Source organism: Chroicocephalus ridibundus, chromosome 3 (genome assembly GCF_963924245.1).
Source record: "Chroicocephalus ridibundus chromosome 3, bChrRid1.1, whole genome shotgun sequence".
Lineage (NCBI taxonomy): Eukaryota > Metazoa > Chordata > Aves > Charadriiformes > Laridae > Chroicocephalus > Chroicocephalus ridibundus.
Window position 1 is genome coordinate 50,872,993 of NC_086286.1, and position 23,061 is coordinate 50,896,053.

A 23,061-nucleotide genomic window follows, 5' to 3' on the forward strand; every position below is an offset into this window, starting at 1 on the left:
AATAAAATGGTAAATTATTAAATCAACAAAATAGAAGAGACTGATTCCAAATATTTGTAGAAGACAGCTGTGCAATCCAAAAATATTTCCAATATTATCAGAAAAGCCCAGAAGTAAAAAAAAACTGCTCGTGTAAGAATAAGAGCAGACCCTGGAATGAAGGATTACAAATCACTAGGAGTAATCTGGCATACCAACAGAAAAGGTGGCAGCTCGGACATGCAAACGTGATCACTTATATTGAAAAGCTGTTGAAGGGTAATGAAGTAAAGGGAAAGCAATAATGAAGAGCAAGGACTGAACTGGGAGGAGTGTCTGGAATTAACATTAACAATCAGGAAGAGGGTTTTAAGCAATATTGTAATGAAATCTCCAGGTGATGTGAACTTGCTAAGCATTATGAATGATAATGAGGGCAGAAAAATATTTCTGCAGAGCTAACAGAAATCAGGAGGATAAGAAGAAAGTGAGGTTCTGCTGGGAAAAAAATACAAGCTATAATTGGTGGGAGGAAATATGGAAAGGAGGGAGGCTGCAAGGGAGAATTAGGGACTAATATCAGGATTCACTAGTGGTCAGTTCTGAATTTTCACCAGGATGTCAATGAGCGAGACCAATAGGTGTAAAAGAAGGTATGACTTGACATGGAGAAATAATCATTATTCTCCTTGGATTCTGATGTAACAGCATGAGGCAGACTGTGTCCTGGCTTTGTGTGCCTGATTTCAGGCAAACATTTTAGCAGGAGCTGAGCTGAAAAAGGGCAATCAGCGCAATCCAGTGCAAGGTTACAAGCCACATCAGAGGAGGGCTAGTACCGGCACGGACAAAACAGGCCTAACCCATAGAGGCATCAGAATGACCGTGCTTCCATTTCCTCTTTGTCTGTGCCCAAGCCCAAGCAGCTAGCCTGGCTCCTTCCATCACAACAAAGATGAGGTTTTGAAGTGATGGGGAAGGACCGCTGCCCCTCTCAGCAGCAAGTTACTGGTGGCTCCTCTTTAAAACCTTCCCTACTCCTATCGCTGTGGGACAGCCTCCTGGCCCAGCTCCTCCCTTTAGGTCTGTCCATCCCATGGCAGAAGCACCCAGCATCCACATTTGGCATCTCATTCTTAGAGAAGCCAAATTAAAAGTTTCCTTTGTTTCCAAAGAGTCTTATACCAACTTTGTATCCATGAAGATGTGGCGGTGCAGCCATTATCTGAGTGCTGGCCCCAGGCCAACCGTACTCACCACATGCCCCCCCCAGACACCTCTGGTTATGCTCTATTGTAAACTCAGACCTCTTGCAGTTGAAATGATTTCTTTGTACTTTGACCTTCTTCCCTGTTAATTTAGGAGAACAGTGCTTTCAAGATCCTTGGCAAGAAGCCATTCCAGCCACACCAAATTGTATCATTTTTTTTTCCATTCTCTCTTAGGTTCTCACATCCCATTCTTTCTGAACACTGATGCCCTTAACTCTGTTTTCTGGCTTAACTCTCAGGCTTCTGTCCCCAGACTCATCCTGGCTGTCGTGTGCCACTCCTCCTGTCTACCTGGATTTCTGGTCCCCACCACCTTCTCCATTCTCCTGCATGTTCTGTGCTTCTTGAGTCCCCACCCGTGCAACAGTTGCTCATGTGCCCCTCCCCTCCCCCAGTTTGCCTATCTATCCACAGATTTATGGATATACACACATTTTTACATGGTCCAAAATATGGGCTTTTTGTTACAAAGATTTCAGTTGGAGGTCATAAACTGGAAAGAGACAAGAATGAGCAATTTCATGCTAAGTTTTTAACAGCCCTCAGCAAAGCCTCCTCCCTTCCCCGGAACCCCCACCATTGTGCTGGGAGTGCCACAAGAGAATCGGTCTGCCACCCTGCGAAAAATAAACAGAAATAATCACAAAAACAGATGGACATCTCCTAATCCCTAGTAGCTGAAGGCAGGATTTTACTCATGTTTTTAGAAGATTCCTCTTTCTAAAGACCTCCATCAACTCAAATCTGATTTTGTAGCAGAAGCTGTATCTGTCAGCTGCATTCCCACTTCCTTTTCCCTATTCATTACCATGTAAGCTATAGTTCAAAAAGTCATTTTTTTCAATTCAAATCAAATTCTCTGAACTCTAGAAAGAGACCTTCCTACCAGTGATTTGTTTCTTTCTAATTAAATAAAGTAATCCTTGAGACATCAGCCCTTAAGAAGAATGTTTTCAAAGGCAGCTGCTCTGCTAATTAGACGAAATGCCTGGATGATGGCAATTTACTTACAGTCACCTCACAGAGGGACATAGAATACTATGCATACTCTGGCAAACAGTGCTAGCGCTGAACTAACACTACCCAGTGTGGGCAACATAAGGGTTTATTCCACTTTCAGGATATTCTTAATGGTTGAACTTAACATTTCCAAAAAATGGCAGAAGGCTACTTTCTACGATGCAGCAGAACCCTGTACCGCTAAGCAGTGCCTCAGTTCTTTTACATGGAAGGATATGCTCAGTACACGTCTTCTTCAGCATATGACGAACAAGAGTGACAGGTACAAGAATTGCACTTTGCCTTATCTTGAGTAGGATAACGGCTTGTGTTAGGCTTGGTTCAATCCACATGTGACTGCTCTGCATCCTCCAACTAACCTTCTAAACATCTGGCAGATGTCAACAGCTCAGAAGATTCCCTTAGGCAGTATCTCTGCAGGAGACCCTCAGCGGGATTGATGGCAAGAGGTTTGTGGAGCTCCCAGGAACAACAGGACAACACTGACGACAGAGAGGCTGGCTGGCAAAGCGAGGATGCCTGTGCACACACTGAGTTTCTGCCAAGAGACAGTCCTAAACACATTCTTCCTCAACTATTGCTACCCATGCCAATGCCAGTACAGGCTAAAGACACAACTAAAATACACACAGGCTGAAGCCTATGTTGGGAGACTTTATATTGCTCCACGAGGTAATGTTTCCAAAAAACCCTCAGAATTATTTTTCACAACAAAACATAAGCAAACGCTCCCGCAAACTGCAATTTAGCTTTTGAAGTTGTCTGGTATACCAAAGCATTTTGTGTACTCTGGACTTCATCCAAAGCAAATATTCAACTACTTTTCTTTTAAGCACATCTGGAGGTCAATACAAATTGTCCTACCCTTAACATTAGTCCCACACAAACTGGCTAATACGCATCCACAAAACAGGGAGTAAAGTCATTTCTGTGGTCACATGAATGCTTTGGCTTCGCTTTCAAGTCCTACCACAGATTTCCTGTTAGCTCCTGTGTGAAAGGGTTAACCTCTTTGTACATCTCCATCTGCCAAACTGGGTAAATAACACCTGCCTCCTTTCTGGGCTCTGAGGGCATGCCTCTACCACAGGTGCAGGCACACCCAAGCTGGCTCCATATGAGGAGCACTAATTGTGTTCCTCATTTTTCTAGGGATTCAAATTAAAATGCCCAGTATTCAATTTACCAAAGTGCTGAGTGCTCAGTACTGCAACTGAAGTCAAAGGGAAGTCTGATTGGAACAATAAAATAGATATATATTAACTGTATAACACTAAGTACACTGAAAAATCAGGCCAAAGGCATCTCCAATGGGCACCTAAAATGAGCCAGCAACTCTGAAATGAAACTCAGTGCCTCAGGTCCCCTCCTAGAAAACAAAAACAGCTTTATACCTTTTGGGATGTTGTAAAGACATTATTCATTCATCCTGTAAGGCACTTAAAAGCTAGAATGCTAAGTATATTTTTAAAAAGCAAAAGGAAATTCTATTGGCAGTGCACAGCTTAAGTGATATGCTGTAAATAAGGCACAGGCTGGAGCATGAGGACAGAGAATGTTGAGTAGTTGCCCACTAATCACCCATCTTTCATTCTATATGCTTATTGAGGAATAGACCTGTGGAACCAACACTGTGCGATCGCTCATACAAATTAGGACCCAAAATAAGGTTATGTAGGACAAATTGTTTTCTTTCCTACTGTTTTGGTATCTGATTTTGCAACCATATCATTCCTTTACTACAACTTTCTCATAAAATTTAATTTACTTCAGGATCCATACGTGGAAAACAGAAATCTTATTCCGGCTCTTACACAAATCAAGAATAATGTCTTTGAAATTAATAGAGTTAAAGTAACATAAGTGAAAAGCCAAACCTTTTGACTCCTGAAAAGTGCAAGCTCCGTTTCAGCATTTAGATTCAGTGTGCTAAAGCTAGGCAGCAAAATGGGGTGTCACCTAAAGACTCCTGCCTTTTTTTTAAGTCGTTCTTAAAGTCTAGTGAAACTTTACAGAGCATCAATGTCGAACATTCTTCTCTATCAGTCATTAAGAACAGGAGAAGTTTTGTAAGTCCCTACTATGAAGCTTTCACCTTCACTGCTACCACTCCCCCACATAATCTCATAGTTTTAAATTTGGTGGCGATTCACACCTTTTACTCTCTCCTCCAGAAATCACATAACACAAGCTATTTGTTGAGTTATCTGAAAAGATTAAGTGACGTCACAAGGGTTCCGGGGAAGAAAGTAATCAGCACAACAGAGGGGATAATCAGGAAGCTGATTAGAATAAAGATACTGCTGTGATATAGCCCATTTGGGATTTAATGTACGAAAAGATAACAAGATGAAAGAAGAGGAAGAACAAAGAGCAAGGGATAACAGTTCCTTGTACAGGAAGGAGGAAAAAAAAAAGATATATGACTTTATATTATCTTATTCTCCAAGCAAGTATATACTAACTGGTGTTTGTGTCAGTGACTCTTCTATTTGGTCGTGTTAGAACATGGTTTGAATAAAATAAGGAACTGTGCTGTATGTCTCTTTTAACAACTGCCAAGCCAAGCAATTTACAAAAAGACCTCAGCTCCTCATACCTGCAATGGCATTTTGCAAGACTCTTGCCACATGCCACACACAGTTGGCTGTTTGCCACCCTCCATCCAAGAGGTGACAGCGTTTCATGCTGTCTTTTGTCAGCACCTTCAAGAGCATCTCAGTTTTGAACTCAGTTTTTCTTTCCACCTTGGAGACGAAGATTTCAGCCATCCTGGCACTGAGGCATTGGTTTGCACAGGGAAGTTCCGTGAGATGAATGGGGAAGGAAGAAAAGCAGAGGCATATTCATTAAAGAAAAAAACCATACAAACAAACCAAAATATGCCTTAGATGATGTCATATATGTCGTACTTCATACACACTTTAACTAAGCGCTGTAGTGCTGTGACTGTCAGTCATTCCTGTTCCTGCAGTTCCATCTGCAGCTGGAGACATTTGTGAATATTTTTGCATGACTTGTCAGAATAGAACCTCTCTGGACCTCGTATGACATTATTCAACTTTGCAGGGTAAATATTGTTCTCAAATCTTCAAGCTACGTGAAAACTGTTGAAAGTGACATGGTGAAAGCAAGTCTTGGTCCTACTGGGACTACCAAATAACGTGTTGCACAGGGCTTGGTGAACAAACACATGAATAATTTGCACACACACACAGCAGGAGCTGTATTTGACATTTCTCTACTGCTTTTGACATTCCTACAGCTAGGGACTGCTACAGGAAAAGCTAGGCTGGCTGCAGTCTCAGCGACAGAAACGGCCACCCACACATGGTGTTGAAAGAAGGCTTCTCGAAGAACAGATGACAGAGCAACTGGTTCCTTCTCACCCAACTCATGTATCCCAGCATCAAGTGGCATTCAAATTAAAGTATGCTAGCTTTTAAAGATACACCACAGGGTGAACAGAAGATAACCACAGACAGATGGGTTGTGTGTGTGCTCACTGCTTCATGGAGAATCATATACCCTTCCTGAAATGATTTCAATTTCTTAAGTGTGGCACACATCAATCTCAGGATCTGTGGGATCCAAACGCTTCCTATTTCAGTATACGCATCAGAAAATTAGTCTCCTGTAGCACGGTCTCCACTGTGTTCACCAGACTCTTGGTATGGTATCACGGTGGCTTCTCCCTTCCACATCACAACAGACCCAACGTACTGGCTTTGCTGCCTGCAAGCCAACTACCTCCTAAAATGCTGCAGCTGCCTGTCTTGGGAGCTTTGAACATAGGCACTTCTTGGTAGGAACAGCACTGTAGTCTTGGATTTCCATGACCAACTGTGTCTTCAGGTCCCATTTAAAGTAAATCCGGAGCCCTTCAAATGACTTTCTGGGGGGCTGAGCCACACCTTGACCTCACAAAAAAAAAGGCCTCTGCCTAGCTTCCAAAGTGACAATCAACAATTCAGTACAAGAAAACAAACTTCTGCGATTAGATCCGTTGGGTTGGTTTCTGGAGAGCGAGATGAGGAATGCCAGGGCCGTGCCTGGCAGGGAGCACCAGCAAAGAGGAGAAGGGATGGAGTTACAAGTACCAGAGCTTTGTGAGGGAGATGTTATACCTGCGAGCGCTCCCCACACCGCCATCTCCGTACCATTCTCCTTTGCAGGCGGCTGCAGCACGACCACGGGCTGGGCTCGGCTCCTGTCACCGCAGCATCCCCGCAGCTCGCTCCCGGTCGGGACGGGCGCTCCCGCCCCGCCGCTGCCCCGCCAGCCGCCGTCTCTGCCGGGGGAGGGCGGGCACAGGCACCCCGTCCTTCCCCGCCACCGGGGCGGGGGACGAGACGAGGGCAGCCCCCGGGACAGGAGCAGGCGGGAGCCGCCCCCGCACGGGGCGGAGGGAGCGCACGGGCACTGGTTCCTCTCCACCCCGAGAGGTGGCCCCGGCGCTGCCCGGAGCCGCAGCCCTCTTCCTTTCCCTCCCTCCCTTTCTCCCTCCCCCGTCCCCACCTCTCCTCCAAAACCGCAGGAGCCGCCGCGGCCCCGCTTCACTCGCTCCGGTGCCAGCAGCGGAGCGGGGCGGGCCGTCCCTCGCCGCAGGCACGGCCCGGAGCGGGAGCAGCCTCGCCGCCTCCCCGCCGCCCCACTGCCATGGCCGGTGTCGCGGCCCAGCCTTGACGATGCTGCTGGGCGCCCCGCGGGCGGGCGGCTGGGATCGCGGCCGGGTGGGCGAGAGGCTGCAGGCGGCCCTGGCCGGCCTCCAGGAGCTCCAGGTGCTGCGGGAGAAGCAGCGGGAGCTGGTGCGGGCCGCCCTGGCCATGCCGCAGCGGCCGGCGGCGGGCGGAGGAGAGCAGCCCCTGTCCGCCCACAGCAAGGAGCACCGGCTGGAGGCCACCCTCACCGCCCTGAAGGAGCAGCTGGTAAGGGACGGGACGGGGCGCCCCGCTGTTCCGGGTCCCGCTTCCCGCCTCCGGGGGTCCTGCGGTGCTGAGGGCGGGCGGAGGGGAAGCGCCGCCGGGCAGCCCCGCACCAGGCTGCCGGATACCCGGGGGCCGAGGGCGGGCAAGGGCGCTGCAGCCGTGGCCCCCGCCGCTCCTCCCGCTCCGCCAGCGGCCGTTCCCCGCGGCGGGCAGGTGCGGGCGGCGGGGACCAGGGGGTGTCGGCTGGGGCGGCCGCACCAGTCCCCGTGGCAGCCGTTATAACGGTCGCTTCTTCTCCTCAGGCGGGGCTCACCTGAGGGCGTGCGTGCGCTGCGGCCCGGCGGGCGTCGGGTTGATGGAGGGCTCAGAGCCCGCAGGAGCTCCGGGGAGAAGTTGTTACCCGGTGCCGCTCATTCATCGGGGCCGCGGAGCGGGAGGTGATGGACTTGGGCAATGCTGTATCGCGCCTGTGAGCACCCGGCCCTTAATTGCAGCAGCCCTTTGAACGGGAGATCAAAAGACGCACGGAGTGAGATAGGCACAAACACACCGAGCGCTGTGGGGTTTGGGATGGGGGTGTGTAGGTACACCCCTACGTGTGTCCGCACAGTCGTGTGCTGGTGGGAGTCAGACCCCCAGGAGGGGGTTCGTGGGCTGGGAGTGCTTTGTTCTTGCCACAGATTGTGTGATCCAAAGAGAAGAACAACCGAACGCCAGGCCCTGTATTTGAAGTGTTACGCTTGCCGCTTGCATGTTTTTTGGTTTGTTTTTTTTTCTTTTTGTGAAAGGAAAAAAAAAATTCTGAGTTGCAACTGGAACGAGTTTCATAGGTGCGACAACAATCAAAGGGTAAAGGGCTTTAATCTCTAGTACGGGCAATTACACACTTCAGTAAACTGAGACTTAATTCAGAGGCCTTTCCCTGCCTGTACTGGCCCTGCTTGGCCATCAGTTATCAATCAGGTGTGAAAACAGCACGGTTATTCACTCCCCATGGGCAGCTTTATCAGGCAGCATCTCGGGATAAAATTGGCTTTAACCTTCAGGGAAACCTCGCCACCACGTGTGGAAACACAGCAGCAGGCATATCTTGATTAAAGTAAAAAATGGAGGTCAAGTGGACTGACAACCACTTGATTACCTGTCATTGATAATTTTAACTATGGGCTGTATTTTATTTCTTTTCTTTTTTTTTTTTTTTTTTTTTTTTTTAAAACTAAATGAGAGAATTGAAGTCATTTATTGCCTGTCTGGGGCCACTGGGTTAACACAGAAACACCCAATGAACTCTGACCATAGTGACTGTTCTTTTTTTCATGTCAGCTGTTGTGCTTTTATTACTCATTTGTTTATATATTTTTCAAATAAACTATGAAAGTAGAAGACTAGCTTATCAGGACTTTATTGTCACCTTACGAGGCTTTCCAAGGACATGGGAGAAACTAGCCATTAAAATGGAAGAAACTGGGCCTTAAATTTCTGCCCTTAGAAATGCAGGAGTCTGGAGAATGGTAGTAACTCAGCACACCACTGGAGAGGGACTGATTTCGCCAGTAGGTGCCAGTGCAATTATGGGAAACATGTCTTCTGGGGATGCTGGGGAGGGAAGTGTTCATAAAGCTTGAGAGGGATGACTACATAAATCCAGGGGCAGGTTCTTCAGCAAAAATGCACTTGTGCGAATGCTTAAAGTAGTGATACAAAACTCTTCCAATTGACCCATGGCTGTTGGAAGCTTTTCAGACTGGCGTACCTGGTACCTTTATTGTTTCTTTCCCCTGCAAATTGCAGACATGGGTTTGAGTAGAGGTGCATATCTCAAAAATTGGCTTTTCACAGTCCTGTTAGAAGTAGTCCACAGATCCTAGGAATTTGGTGACCACAGGCTGAAGACTGTTTTCTCGGTGGCTTATGAGCAGCGTATTGCACTCAGCCCCCTCACAAATTCTGTTCACGATCACAGGAAATTAAGTTAAAACTAAAAACAACAGAAAATGCAAAGCACAGCATTGCTCAGGGAGTGTTACGTCTTCATTGTTGTTGTTCTTGGCCCATGGACGTTACAGTATGTGATCGCTGCTCTATAAGCTTTCAGATTGAGAAACTCATTAACAATGTAAATGTAGCGTTGCCTTGCAGTGTATCTTGATCCAACTTCAAGTAGGGCTGTAGCCCTGGGCTTCAGCGTGGTTTAATTCGTAAAAATTTTGGTCCTTGCAATGTAAAATGGGGAAGTTGTATCAGCCGGAGCTCGCTCAAGGCATCTCAGCACTGGAAACGAGGCAGATAGAGTCAAGCAGGCTTCTCCTATAATGGTAAGGTGAGAAACAGAAGAGCAGAGGCAGTACCCTTAAGGAGTCAAGGGCCACTAGCAGGAGTGGGTAGAGCAGAGCCATCAAATGCCGTAAGGACCACGTGTGGGTGCCACTCCAGCATCCCAGTCTCTTCCCCAGCAACAGATACCAGTGACAGCCAGCAGTCAGCCTTTCCAACAGCCTGGCATAGGCTGCAGGCTTTCTGCTGCCCCTAGCAATCATGTCACTTTTTGTCCTGGCCAGGCTCTTCTTGGCGGCCAGGGGCTCTTATGGCAGCTGCAAGTTACTACGCTGCAGATAGGATCAACTCTCTGTACCAGAAGCGAAGCAGAGTTAAGTGATGCCATCTGCTGTCAGTCATCCGAAGGGTGCTAAATTAGTCTCTTGTCCAAACTGTATCATGATGACTTAAAAGAAAAAGAAGAGCTGCAAATTCTGGCTGATACAAAGAAAGAAATCTATGACACTTTTTCTGTCAAAGTAGATGAGCATCTACTTTGCAGCATCCAGTGCAAGGAAGATCCAGTGTTTTCTCAGCTATTTCCTCAGAGAACATATTTATAAAAATTGGTTGATTTGATTTGAATCCAATGATTTTGTCTTGCAAGCTTTCAGGTGGCTTATGATATTAGAAAAATGTGAGAAGGGACACATTATACTGAAGAGAAAAAAAAAACAAACAACCCACATTTGGTACCCTGCATTTTGCACAGATTTTTTTCAGCTTTAGATAGTTTTAGATAGAAGAAAACATCTTTTAACCAGGGGTTTTATTATTATTTTTTTAATATTAAACTAACTTAAAGGTTTTATCAACTAAGAGAAAGAGGTGCTTCCAGAAGGAATTCACCTCGTTCTAGAATAAGGGTCTGGGATAGGTGAAATTAATTTTCCTCTGAAACTGGCTGCTTTGCACTATCAGTTACAAAAAGACCCAAAGGTGAATAGATTTCAAATGTGCAAAACTAGATAAGATTAATGCTATCTCTTATCCATTCCAAACTACAGTTGAATTAATAAAATGATCAGGTCCTAATCTACAACCAATAAATGTAAAACCCGCTTTTAATTGTAGAGATTAATAGTTGAGAAGAATAGTCAAGTATGACCAGTGGTTTTTCGTGCCTTGATTTGGGATGCAAGTGTACGTTGACTTAAAGGCACCTGCTTTTCAGAGAGTGTTCTTCTGAAAAATGAGTGGTATGACGATATCCCAGATTTGGCTCCCCAAAACTGTAGGCCATCGATAGTACAAGTTGATTTGGAAAGTCTGGTCCTGCGTTGTGCAGTGTACAGAAGTCTTCACAGCTGCATTGCCCAAAGCAAACAGATGGTTTCACCTACAAGGTTTTGTCTCATCTAAAATTCATGTTGTGAATTGAGAAGGAGTGTGTTTAGGGTTTATTGTTCTGGGTGCTGCTTAGCGCGGTTATTAGAGCAATAACAACCTCAAGCAAACACACCGGAAAAGTCGTCCTTATCCAAATGGTTTAAGGAATGCCTCTCCTCTTGGAGTGCAGAAGGAGTTAACTGGCAGATCAAAGCTACGCAGTCTGCCAGAAACACGAAAACCCAATGGTGTGAGACACCATAAAAGGGTTAAAAATGATGATGTAAATCATGTGTGTTGTTTAAAATGCTGTGAAAGCACAGACAGAACCTGGAGGTATAATAAATAATCTTTGAATACCTGAGAGCCTTGTGGCCTCTCTGTCATTAATCAGAAACCACAGGCTGAGGGATTGGCTGGCAAAACATTAATCATTAAGCAATTAATTCCAGCCGTGAAAACAAAACTTTGTGATTTCCTGAGTAGGTGGGATTGAAGGAGGCATGGCATGTTTTTGCTTTTTTACCATAAAGGAAATAAGGAAGTACTGAAGTGGTCATACATTCATCATTCAGATGGGATAGAAAATCTCCTTTATTATCCAGTTCTTCCCTTCCTTTTTGTTTATGTGTAAGGGGAAGAGGGAAAATAGCCATGAGTTTTCCTAGGAAGCAGTAATAAGCCTCTTGAGCTTAAACCTTTCTAGATGTGTGACAGTAACAAAAAGGGTCTTTATTTCTTGTGTCTTATATGTTCCCCCAGTTCTCTATAAAAGTGTGCTAGAAATACCTTTTATTTCTTCTCAGCAGCATCACCAGATGTAACAGTTGTCTTGTGGGACTCAGGACATCTGTCTTTTTTCTCTTTTCCTTGAATCCCAGTTTCTAATCATTTAGCGATTACCTTAGAATCTTAGGTTTCCTGGCTTTTAGTGTTTATAACCTAAAAATGCAAATATTAAAAGCTGAATGATCCAAACACAAGGAAATTGGAGTAAAAAATGTGTACATACTGATTTTGATTTTCTGCATGTCATTTAATTTTGCAGATACTTTAATTAGTTCGAGGGACCTAGATTATATTTCTTTCATATTTGGGGGTGGAAATGCTGCTAGAACTGCCACTTGTATTTTTAAACCTGAAACGTAGATATAAAGTCATGTTTTTCTTGCCATAACTGAAAGAAAACCTGGCCCCTCAAGGGCTGTGAGCACAACTTTACAACCAACTTCAAGAGACCACCTTTCTGTAAAGTACTGTTGGATGCATGGTCAGGTGCGATATAATTAGAAGCTGCCTAAATAGTGACTGGGCCTAGATAATTTGCTAAGTGTCATGTGAGAAGTTTGTGACAGAAACCAACTGTGGTTCTTTGGCTGTTACCTAACGCCTGGCCATCTGCCTCGCTAAGCTGATGGCATAAATGCTTGGGGAGCAACTATGGGAGCTGTTACCTCAGATCAGCTTGGGCAGTGATTGCAGTAGGCAAAGGACCGTGTTGCTGGCCTCTCAAGGATTATTCACAAGCTTGAGACACCATTTATTTTTAATACAGTCATTTTCACAGCAGAATGCAAATGCCACCTTCTCCTTCCATAAAATGTGTGGAAATATCTAGCCACAAGACATGCAAGGAAAACTTTCAGCTAAATAGATGTCACAATTCGTGCAGCGTACCCTTTCAACTCTAAAGAGGTGTCATCAAATCCAAGGGGTTTGCAGAAATGAGTGTGCTGCCTTTACTTTGTGTGGCAATAGGATACGTTTACATACAGCAGTTAATATATTAGTTAAGACTGCCATCCTCTTTATAGTTCCTGCCATAGGTGTAACAAAAAACCCAAAGGTTAAAATGAGTATATTCAGTATGAAAAGTTTTGAGAACACATTCGGCTGGGCAGAAGACACTAAATACTGAGAAACAGAATGTTTTGTACTTGTCTATTATATCAGCCTTGTTACAGAGAGCCAATTGCAACAGTCCCTAACAAAGCAAAACATTTCAGGAGAGCAGAATCTGTCCAGCACAGATGGCCTGAATTCATGCATTGCCGCTGTGATTCTAACTGTGATTATTCTTCATTTCCTCCTCCTTCCCTCAACTTGTGAATTAGTCTCGTTTGAGGAGACAGGATGTCGGCTTGAAAAGCCACCTGGATCAGCTAGACCAGCGAATAAGTGAGCTGAAATTGGACGTCAGTAAGACCTCCAGTGAATACTTGGATAGTGACAGCCGGCCCAGCTCAGGTAATGTGCACTTGATTGTTTATTCCCAGGTGCTAGGAGAACTGAAGAACTGCTAAGCAAAACTCTCAGTATTATTTGGTCAGAAACAGTGTCCCATGGCTGAGGTGGAGAGGAGTCATCTGGCACAGAGCTGGTGGGAATTTTCCTGCAAAATTGATTCAATTGGAAAATGCTTATTTACTCAAACAGTACTTTTTCCTGGAAGTTTTTTTATTTTAAATTGGATATTTTAGCCACAAATGGAAGGAAGAAGAGACGGATTTATTTGTTAATTGCCTTCTCCAGTGCAGAATGACCATTGACAAAGTGGCTAGAATAGTTATTAGAAGCGAAGGAGACCAGCATCTATGTCAGTGCTCCGCTTGAATCTGAGAAGGGTCCTGAACCTCACTAAAGCTTTGAAGATTGCTACCACTGCAGTGCTCTGGCCAAATGAATGTTTGATCGTTTATATAAAAATGAAATACCTCTACTAATAAAGACACTGAGAAAAACAACCTCAACAGTTTGCTGACTGAAGATCTCATAGACAGAGAGATTGAGTTTCAGGTTTCTGATCTGATTCACAGAGCACTGTACTGCAGACTTTCATAGCTAGGATGTCTGTTAAAACCAGTTTCTGTTATCTAGTCTGAGACAATGGGAATACTTCTATTTAAACACAATTTTGAAAAGTCTTAAGTCTCCAGTGAGACAGGGAAAGAGTTTTTTTTTATTTACAGCATGCAGATTTGCAGCCTGGTACTTAAAAGTGCCTATAAAAAGTGCAAGGTTCTGTGAGTGTTTAAGGTCAGGAGTTGTGCACTTAGGCACATGCACACTGTTCAAAAGGAAACAGCCTCCTTTTGTTTGCTTTGTATAGAGAGGAATAATAAAAAGTCCTATCTTGAATTTATACAGAGCCTTTTTTAATACTTCCAAAATTAATTGGCAGTGATTGCAAGACCTGGAAAGGGAAGATAGCCTCAGTTCTCTGCCCTTAGACATCCCAGCTATCATAGACTTGGCAGCTCTGATCACAGGCTAGTTTTACTCTACTTTCCCATCCAAGCTGTGCTTGTATGCACCTAGCACAAGTTACAACAGCATAAGATGGCACTGTTTTACACCAGTTGCATAATAGTCCACAAAGACGTTCTCCAGTGAAGAACTGGGTGTGATGGTGCTGCACTTCACGCCATCCCACCCTCAGAATTAAGCATGTGTGTGCATGCCAAGCTGTCTCAGGGCCTAAGTAAACATGCAGAAGCCCAATAAAAGGTGGTTGAATTAGAGTATACCTCTGCTAAAGTTACCCAAATACATGGTCATAAATTTAGGCCTGGGGCACATAGCAAATGAAGATTTGTTTTATTCTCTGCATCTATCTTCTACAGAGCATGTTTAGTTATAGTAAATAAGAAATACCTTCCTCTTTTTTTTAACTCTGCAGGCTTCTATGACCTGAGCGACGGTGGTTCTTGCTCACTCTCCAATTCTTGTACCTCTGTGTACAGTGAGTCCATTTCCTCCTCCCACACCAGTCTCTTGCCTGGCTCTCAACACCCTAAAGCAAGGCTCAGTGTGTTTGATTACCGACCCAAGTCTGCAGATGAAACTACTGTGCACACCGCCAGCTTCCAACAGCAGGGAACCTATGTCAGCGATGGATGTCGGATTACAGCTAGCACAGACATTTCTGGGACTCCTGCCAGGTCCCGACCGAGGCCAGTTTCCACAGGTAATCAACTGCAGAACTGGATAATCATTCAAGAGAGGGCAGAATCCTGGTTATTACTTTTAGGACCTAATATACCAGTGTGTAATTAATATATAGCACTCATTTTCTATACAAAAAGTGAGAATTAATTGAAACCACAGAGCCAAACCATTTACTGTCCAGCTTGCACTTGTCTCCTTACTCAGAAGCTTTTAAACAATAACAAATACAAGGATGTATGCATTTAGAAATGGAAAAAAATTCAAGTGCATGAGAGAAAATTGTAAGGAATGTTGAGATACTTTTTTAATTTACCTGCTAGTGAAATCAGAAAAATTGCAGTACTTTTTTAAATACCTTGTGTGAAGGTGCAGGGATGTATGAAAAATATTAGGTGAATTCAGAATTAGAGGTCATGCATTTTACTGAGAAAAAATTTACAGAAATCTAAGGAGACACACTTTCAGACATAGTACCTGTTTTATCAATCTATCTGTTGTAAAATGAGTATGATAATACTTACATATACCTTGTCCTATTTATTCAAATTAATATGGACTCAGATGATACTCTTTTTCATAATTTATTATGTACAGTTAGGGATAACAGACACTAAAGGTTAATTGACTATCTAGGAACCAGTCATGAGCCTAATAGCGGATCAACCAGGAATTTGCATCATATCTTTAGATAAAATGGACAAGTCCATTAATATTCCAAATCTCTTGTTTACCCATCTGTGAAGTGATATCATATCATTTCTTATTTTGAGTCCTTCCATGGCCTCGGAGCAACCTTGTGTTAGTGCAGTTCATATGGTGACAGTCAGATGTGTGACAGTTCCAGTATAGAAACAAGGAAGCCATAGGGAACATAATTTCAATACCGTGTCACTCTGGATTCGTTCCCACAGCTTCTTGACCTCAGCTAGCTCATTTCTGCCTTGCTTGGAGCAGAAGCAAAGCATGTGTTCTGTACCTGTCTGTGCAGGCACACCTGAAGCAATGGTGACAAATTATAGCATAAAAGCAAAGTCTTCTCAAGGCTTCTTAGAGGCTGAGGGTGGAGCTGAGCTTAATGATCCGTGGCTTCCATGTTCAGCTTACAGCCTTCTTGTTCTATCAGAAAGTTTCCTGCCTCGCAACATTTCGCTAAGACCCCAGGGTCTTTATGTCTTTTTGGATATGGAGACAGAAAGGGACAGAGCAGAAAAAGGGATAGCTGATGTTAAGGAGGGCTGCGGGAGTGAGGCTACAAACCTCCTTCAGCCCTCCTTCCTTTTTCTACCACCACCTTCTTGGCTACAACGCCTTACTTCCTTCAGTGTGAGAAATGTTAAGTAGTGGGGTAGTAGTGGTGTAGGCTTGAAGACACGGTTCTCGCAAAGTTGACCACATTGCAGCAAGTGAGGCAAGATGTTACTTCAGGAAAGCATTATTTGGAGAGGGGAAGAGATTTCTCTTTTCCTCTCCTTGGCTTGTCCCCACACGTAACTGCAGGTACAAACCAATGGTCTTTTCTTTCAGTGGCAAGCAGATAGCTTGCTGAGACACTGCAAGCACAACATTCTTTTGACACCTTCCTGGTTTGTCTGCAATAGACAGCACTACTACACACTGCCAACAATTTCCTGAATAATTTTCATTATGAAAATATGTTGTTTGAGAAATCATCATCCTAACCTTTGCTGTAGCAGGTCTGTAAGTGACTTAGGGCCCTGCAGACAACGCGAAATTTTGAAGTCTTTCAAAAGCTTCCTGTCACAGGACAGAAATAGTCACTGTAAGTGAAATATATGTTTGGATTTGATGGTTGGGTTTCCTGGTGCTATGAAGCAGCCAGGAAATCAGTTAGCTGAGGATTTGTTGGCACCGAAGTCTTCACTGTTGTACAGAGAAATACAAGCTAACTGCAGATGGTTCCAGTACTCTTGGTACCAGAGGTAACACAGCACCATAGCGCTCTATTGGATGACTTGTCTGGATGGAACAGGCTTGCTTCACACAAGAACACATCCTGTCCTCCCAGCACACAGGAGATGCTCCAGAGAGGAAGGTGCAGCAGTCAAGTATAATTTACAGCAGCCTTGACAGTACTGCAAAGTTTAAGAGATCTGAAGTGGTGTCCATAAATGCCATCTTAGGGACTGAGCCTCCCACCTACCTGAGTAGTTACCCTTAGATATTTTCTTTTTGAAGGAAAGGTTCTTTAGTCCGTTATTCTACATCCCTCAGGTTGACTTAAAAAACCCACACATAGAATCATGGCATTCCTGATTTTCTGCCTTTTAATAAAACCTCTGAATATTTATTTCTGGAATTAAATACTCTAAGAAGTTACTTACTGGAGAAAGACATGAGACTGGTAATGTTCTTATCAAATGAAATGAGAGATCCAGTGAGGAGTTTTCATCAGATTTGGGGTTAAGGAAAATTAGAATCACGTCACTCTGGCCTATGGGACATGTGAGTTTTAATGGCTCTCCTGTGTGCGTTGAGTGCTTCCGTTTACTAATGCCTTACTAAAGCAAAATGCAAAAGAATAAACAACTGCAGCTTCCAGCATTTAAGAGGTTAAGAAACACTATAATCTAGTGTCTGCGTAAGTCGTCTTAAAGCAGCTGGTTGAGTAATATAGGTTTTTCCAAGACACATGATATAAAAGGGTTGGAGGAAAAGCTGGAATTCAAATTTAACCACTTTAAAAAAAAAAAAATTCTATTGACTCTGCATACTGGAAATATCAGGAATTTCTGAGTTATAGTCATGTATCCAGAGGAAGTCTTTATCCTGTCCTGGGGATAAAAGTGTTCAAAAATTGTATCTGTTGTATTGGATAATTTACATGACATTCAGCTTGAGGCTTTCTGGTTGTTGGATTCACTTTTTATCTCTGCTAAGAAATAAAAATAATCCCTTATTTTTGCTTAGTTGGTTGGGTTCCTGTTAGTCTGTGAGATTCTAGGGCATTTTTATATATGCACGGATTTATTTTCATCCAAGTAGGACAGTTTAAATTTCCTGCAAAGCTACGAGTTTTATTATTGGCATTAAAAGGCATTCTGATCTCCGTTATGCTCAGGTGAATAAAAGCCTTGAAGTAATTCAGTGATCTTGAAGGACTGAAACTGTCGTCTTCGTTCATGCTACAGATTTTAGGAAAAGCTAGCACATCCCTCTGAGATAGCACTTTTAGCATAAGCCAATTTGAATGTAATTGTCTGTGATTTAATTAGGTTATTTATTTTCATCCACTGTGTAGGTGACTTGGAAAGACTCATTCCAGCAGACACTAGATTTCAGAAAGAGACAGATCCCAAATCCATGTTGCCTCTGTCCCGTGCCGGAGACATGCACTTGCTCAACATGGACCCCAAATTCCAGAACGACTTGATCTCCAAGAACGGTATTGATGTGTATCCTTACCCAAGCCCCCTTCATGCAGTGGCTTTACAAAGTCCTCTTTTCTCCCTGGTGGGGACATCCCGAGAAGCAGACCTCCAAACTTCTCCCAACAAACCCGTGCCTAGTGCGACAGGTCCCAGCTTGATTAGGACTAGGCCAACCACTGAGGCCAAGCCAGGGGGTTACATCAATAAATTACTGCAGCTGACGAGATGCAAAGGGAACAATCGGGCTGATGCCAGTGAGTGGGTTTCAACAAAGACCCAGCCAGCCACAATGCACCAGAGACTCATTATAACCCCCACCGCCGGTGGAGTGAAAATTAACAGCAGCAATAGCCAGCTGGAAAAACAAGCGAGTTCTCTGGAAAGTAACAAAGCTGAAGGGAAGCTGCAGAGAGAGGTGCCGGAGGGGGAATGTGCCAAGCAGCAGGAGACCATGCACAGTGTGAATGAAGAACAGCCATCCACCCGGCCTGACACAGAGCCATCAGCTGTGAATAGTTGTTATCCTGCCAAGGCGGCAGCAAGGGGCTCTCCTCTGTCAGAAACCACAGAGAGCAGCGTGGAGCGAGGTTCATCCTGCTCGCAGCTGTGCCAGGAGGACTCCAGCCTGGACACCTGGAACGCTAAAGCCATCCCTCCCAGAAAGCTGCCCCTCAAAAAGTGTGGCAATGCCAAATTGCCTAACGCCGGTGGTCATGAGCGACTGGCACGGAGTGAGTTCGTTCATGCTCAGTTTGTCCCTGCAGAATCCCACCAAGTCCGGGTCAAGTTTGCCAGCTCCAAAACAAAGGCAGTGAAGATAAAGAGGAGGAACAGCGAAAAGGTGCTACGGCCTGGGAAGCAAGCCTTTTGCATGGAGAAGGCCAGAGGGTCCCACGGGGCTGCCAGGCTGCCGGCTGAGTGGAATCAGTCCCAAAGACCGCACGGAGCAAAGAGCCTTGTGCGGAGACCTTCGTATTCGGGTGACGTGACTGGCAGGTCGTGCTCGGAGTCTAGCCTGTTCCCTGTGCAGGTCAGGCTCCCCGACGTATCATCCAGGCCAGAGCTCTACAGAGCCTCTGCCAACGCGCTGCATTCCCTCGAAGCAGCTTGCATAGACACAGCCAACAAGAAGAAGCAGCGCAAGTGGCAGTCCACAGTGGAGATCTCTGCCAAGGCCCACCTGGCCAGCCTCTCTAGTAGCTTTGGCCTGGGAGCGCCAAAGCAGCCAGCAAGGAGAGCTGGTGTCCTGCGCACTGTCAGCATGAGGGCTCGCTCCAAGAGCCAGCGCCACGGAGGCTATGCCAAAAGCGAGTCAGACCACTCCGAGTACTCCGCAGAGTGTGCTTCCCTCTTTCACTCCACCATCGCGGAGACCAGCGAAGGGGAGGTCAGCGATTTCACCACTAACCGTTTCGGGGACAGTGAGTCCAGCGAAAGCGATTCGGATGGCAGCAGTAACAGTAGCAGCCTTGCCTTTGACTACGATGAGGGGGATGAAAGTGAACTGATTTGGCCTGAAGGTTCGGTCAGACAGTCGGGGACTGTCCAGGCCTCTTCCAAGCCACTTCCCCCAGTACCCAAAATCTGTCGCATCAAAGCTTCAAAGGCGCTAAAGAAGAAGATTAGGAGATTCCAACCTGCCTCTCTGAAAGTCATGACCATGGTTTAAGGGAGAGCAAGCATCCATTTCTTACAGCGAGACATGCTGCTGGCTCTCACTTGCAAAACAAGAGAACCCACGTGCAGAGAAAAGGACTTGCTTAAACGAACTGTGAATAACCCCTGAATCAAGACAAGGGATCTTGTTTGTTAATGCCTGGACATAAATGTCACTGTATGTAATTTCCTCTTTTGCCATTTATTCTGTAAATATGGATCTGTGTATATTGTGTGATGCCTTTTTTTACTATGCAGAAGGATCACCATGGTGAAAATGAAAACAACCTCGGCCGTAAGATTTTACAGGCAAGCTCTTGATGGTTTGTTGACCATACGTACCCACAGAATCAGTCCCAGACACGAAGGCTTCCCAAGAAGAGGGGCTCTTCCCAGCTGGCTGTTTGGTAGCATCCCTCCCTCTTGTGAGGAATTCTTTGCAGGCTGAAGTCTGCATTAACCATCCAGCTGTCACTGCGCTCATATGGAAGAGCTCTCAGTGTTCTCCATAGTTTTACTTCCTTTCAGATCAGCCATCCCATACCTTCTCCCAAACATCAGGAGGACAAGTCTGTTCTTCTGTAAAAACACGCTATGTTTAATCAAGAAGGCGGATGTATTTGTGCATGAGAACGAGCAGCTTGTTTCCTGTTTTCAAAATTGAGAGTATAAGGGATTTTTTTTCAAACCCCCTGTTTATGATCATCCATGTTACTGTTCATTTTTTGAATGGGGGAAAGAACGTGAGGGCTCGGTGCCACAGTGTGTGAATAGCTGGGACGGAGATTATAGCTTTGCCCCTGAAATTGCAAACTCAATAAATACTATTTAATGTACTTCTGAAAATTGTGCGTGTCTGACTTTGATGTCAAAAGAAAATTATTCTGAACTCTAAAGTTGCGACATGAATGCAGAGGAGCTTTCTTTGGTGAAACAGGTCTGTGTTTTCATGATCGCTGTGCAGAGGGGTTCTTTTTTTATTTTTCAGGGGGTTGCCATAGCTCAGTCCTTTCAGCCTCTACCTCAGGAAACCTGCTTCAGCACCTGCTTCTAAATGAGTGAATTTAAAAACAGTATTTGTATTGAGGACAGGGTAGCGTTTAACTGACTCACTTAAATTGATGCAATTTTTTCACAAGACACTCAATTTAAAATGTATATTCATGTATACATAATGTGTTTTGAATGCATTTGAGGGCACCTATGTGAAGCTTTGAATCTGTAGCTAAACTGATGAAGTGATTTTTTTGTGTGTGTGTGTTCAGACAAGCAGTCCTAGTTCTTTCCTCTGAGCACAGCAGTCTGGAAGCTGAGATGAAGTTCGCCCTGAGTTTACCAAAGAGCAGGTATTATCCTCCTGTTTCAGTGCCCAATCTGAATACATTCCTGGCCTAGGAGATGTAGGCAGTCCCTCATTCAGCCCAGTGTACTGGGTCTGAAACAAAAGGCAAGTGCTTTGCAGAAACTGTGGGTAAAAGAGTGCTTGTTTACTCCAAGGATTCATTAGCAAACAGAAGTATTGAAAGACTAAACTTTTAGCCAGTGCCTTCTATTCTTTGGAAACTACATTCTGTTTTTAAACCACTCTATTTCCAAATCATTTTTGGAAAATGAGGTAGAGAAAAGTAAAAGTTAGGTAAAGTCATTTAATTCAAGTATTCAAGCTAATGCATAACACCGTCCTACTGCAACTAGGAAAATATTACAATTCAGTCAGTGAAATACATGTAAGAGTTTTTTCATGGTCACATGAGTATTGGTCCTAATCACTCTGGTAGGATTAATGGGAGAATTTCACAGGTCTGGTGGTGGTTTCTTGTTCAGCATGTCTAGCAACAGAACAAACAAAATAGTGATTTATGCCTTGTTGACTTTCTACACCACAAAAGGATTCTTTTTCTCGTTTACACAAAAGGTTTCATTTGGCGGAGTGTGTCAAAAGTTACATATGAAACTTTAATCCGTGGATTTTCTGTATTGGGTTGGGCTTTATGGTTAGATAGGAATTTTGAGGGTGGTTTTTTTTGTGGCAGAGGAAATTGTTCCTAACTAGAAAACTTCTCTGGGTATGAGCATTCTGAAACCTGGTAAAAACTGCCACCCGGTAGCTCCCTGCCTTTTTGTTGGAGTAAGTTCAAACAATAAGTTTGTGGTCCCACAACTCAGTAAATCCCGCTTTAGGGCTGTTAATACTCTGTCAGAAATGTTGCCAGACACATGATGAAAGTGCTGATCCAGAATGAACTCACGCTGCCAATTCAAATGAAAAATGATGACTTAATTTTGTACTGACAGGTTTTATGCCAGATGAGGTATCACTGCCTCTACTGCTCATACTTTCTGCCAGGTCAGATAATGTCTGTCCTCTCAGCCACCATAAAGCCAACATAAAAGCATAAAGCTGGCACAAATGTCATCATCCTATGCCTTGGCTAATTTGACAGAAATATGATTATGTGCTCACATTTGATCCAGGGGAAACGTGTGGTGCTGGAGAACTCCAGCAACGCAGAGAACCTGCTGTTAAGTGTTGCACTATCACCATGTGCAGTGATGACACTGAGCTGTGACTCTCTGGGGAGGGCAGAATGGGTGGTGCCCCCCCTCCTTACTCCAGGACATGGGACTCCAGGACATGGGACTGCCCTTTGGAAGCACTGCTTTCCCCTGCTGGAGCAGAAACGGCACTGGGACCGGAGCTCAGGAGGGAAGAAGCAGGACAGTGCAAAGTAGGGCAGGAGGATCAAGTGGCTGATAGTCCAGCTATACTGTCACCAAAAATATGACTGTAGTTCAAGGCACTGTTAAAAATTAGTACCTTTTGTTGGCATGTACACTGAGGTTTTTGATAACAACTGGGGACGAGTGTGACATCTGTCTGGGCTCTGTCCATTGGAGACTAGGGGCTGGCTCTGCTGACGGCACCCAGGAATACCTGCCTCCTAAGCAAACAGATCTCAAAACATATTTAAATTCAACAAATATCAATTAATACTCTGATGCACTATTTATTATTTTATATGTATATACTAAACACCATAAAAACAGCTTTCAGCTTCGAATGAAGCCTCGTAGTGAGAATAAGGGATGCCCAGCTTTACTCGTAGTCATAGCAATACGAAATAGAATTATTCGCTGTCTTTTCCTTTCCAGAAGGAATCCACAAAATCTGTTTATCTTGCAGCATCTTCTACTACAAAGGCCTAAGAGAATGCAAAAAAATGT

The 23,061-nt window shown here is 44.4% G+C and overlaps 1 protein-coding gene across 1 annotated transcript; it reads left to right on the top strand.

The window, feature by feature from the left end:
- Positions 1–6,631: 6,631 nt before the first annotated feature.
- On the top strand, positions 6,632–20,668 carry DACT2 (dishevelled binding antagonist of beta catenin 2). Its single transcript, XM_063329121.1, has 4 exons — positions 6,632–7,198; positions 12,958–13,090; positions 14,523–14,810; positions 18,051–20,668. Exons 1-4 carry the CDS (start codon positions 6,959–6,961, stop codon positions 19,847–19,849), a joined length of 2,460 nt encoding a protein of 819 aa, XP_063185191.1. The 5' UTR covers positions 6,632–6,958; the 3' UTR covers positions 19,850–20,668.
- The last annotated feature ends 2,393 nt before the right edge of the window (positions 20,669–23,061 follow it).

What these genes read in the sequence shown, in the direction of transcription:
- DACT2 (XM_063329121.1), top strand. Translation starts at nt 6,959, where the DNA reads ATGCTGCTGGGCGCCCCGCGGGCGGGCGGCTGGGATCGCGGCCGGGTG. An exon ending in CCGCCCTGAAGGAGCAGCTG is followed by an intron (nt 7,199 to 12,957) that starts GTAAGGGACGGG and finishes CTTGTGAATTAG; the next exon opens with TCTCGTTTGAGGAGACAGGA. An exon ending in ACCGAGGCCAGTTTCCACAG is followed by an intron (nt 14,811 to 18,050) that starts GTAATCAACTGC and finishes TCCACTGTGTAG; the next exon opens with GTGACTTGGAAAGACTCATT.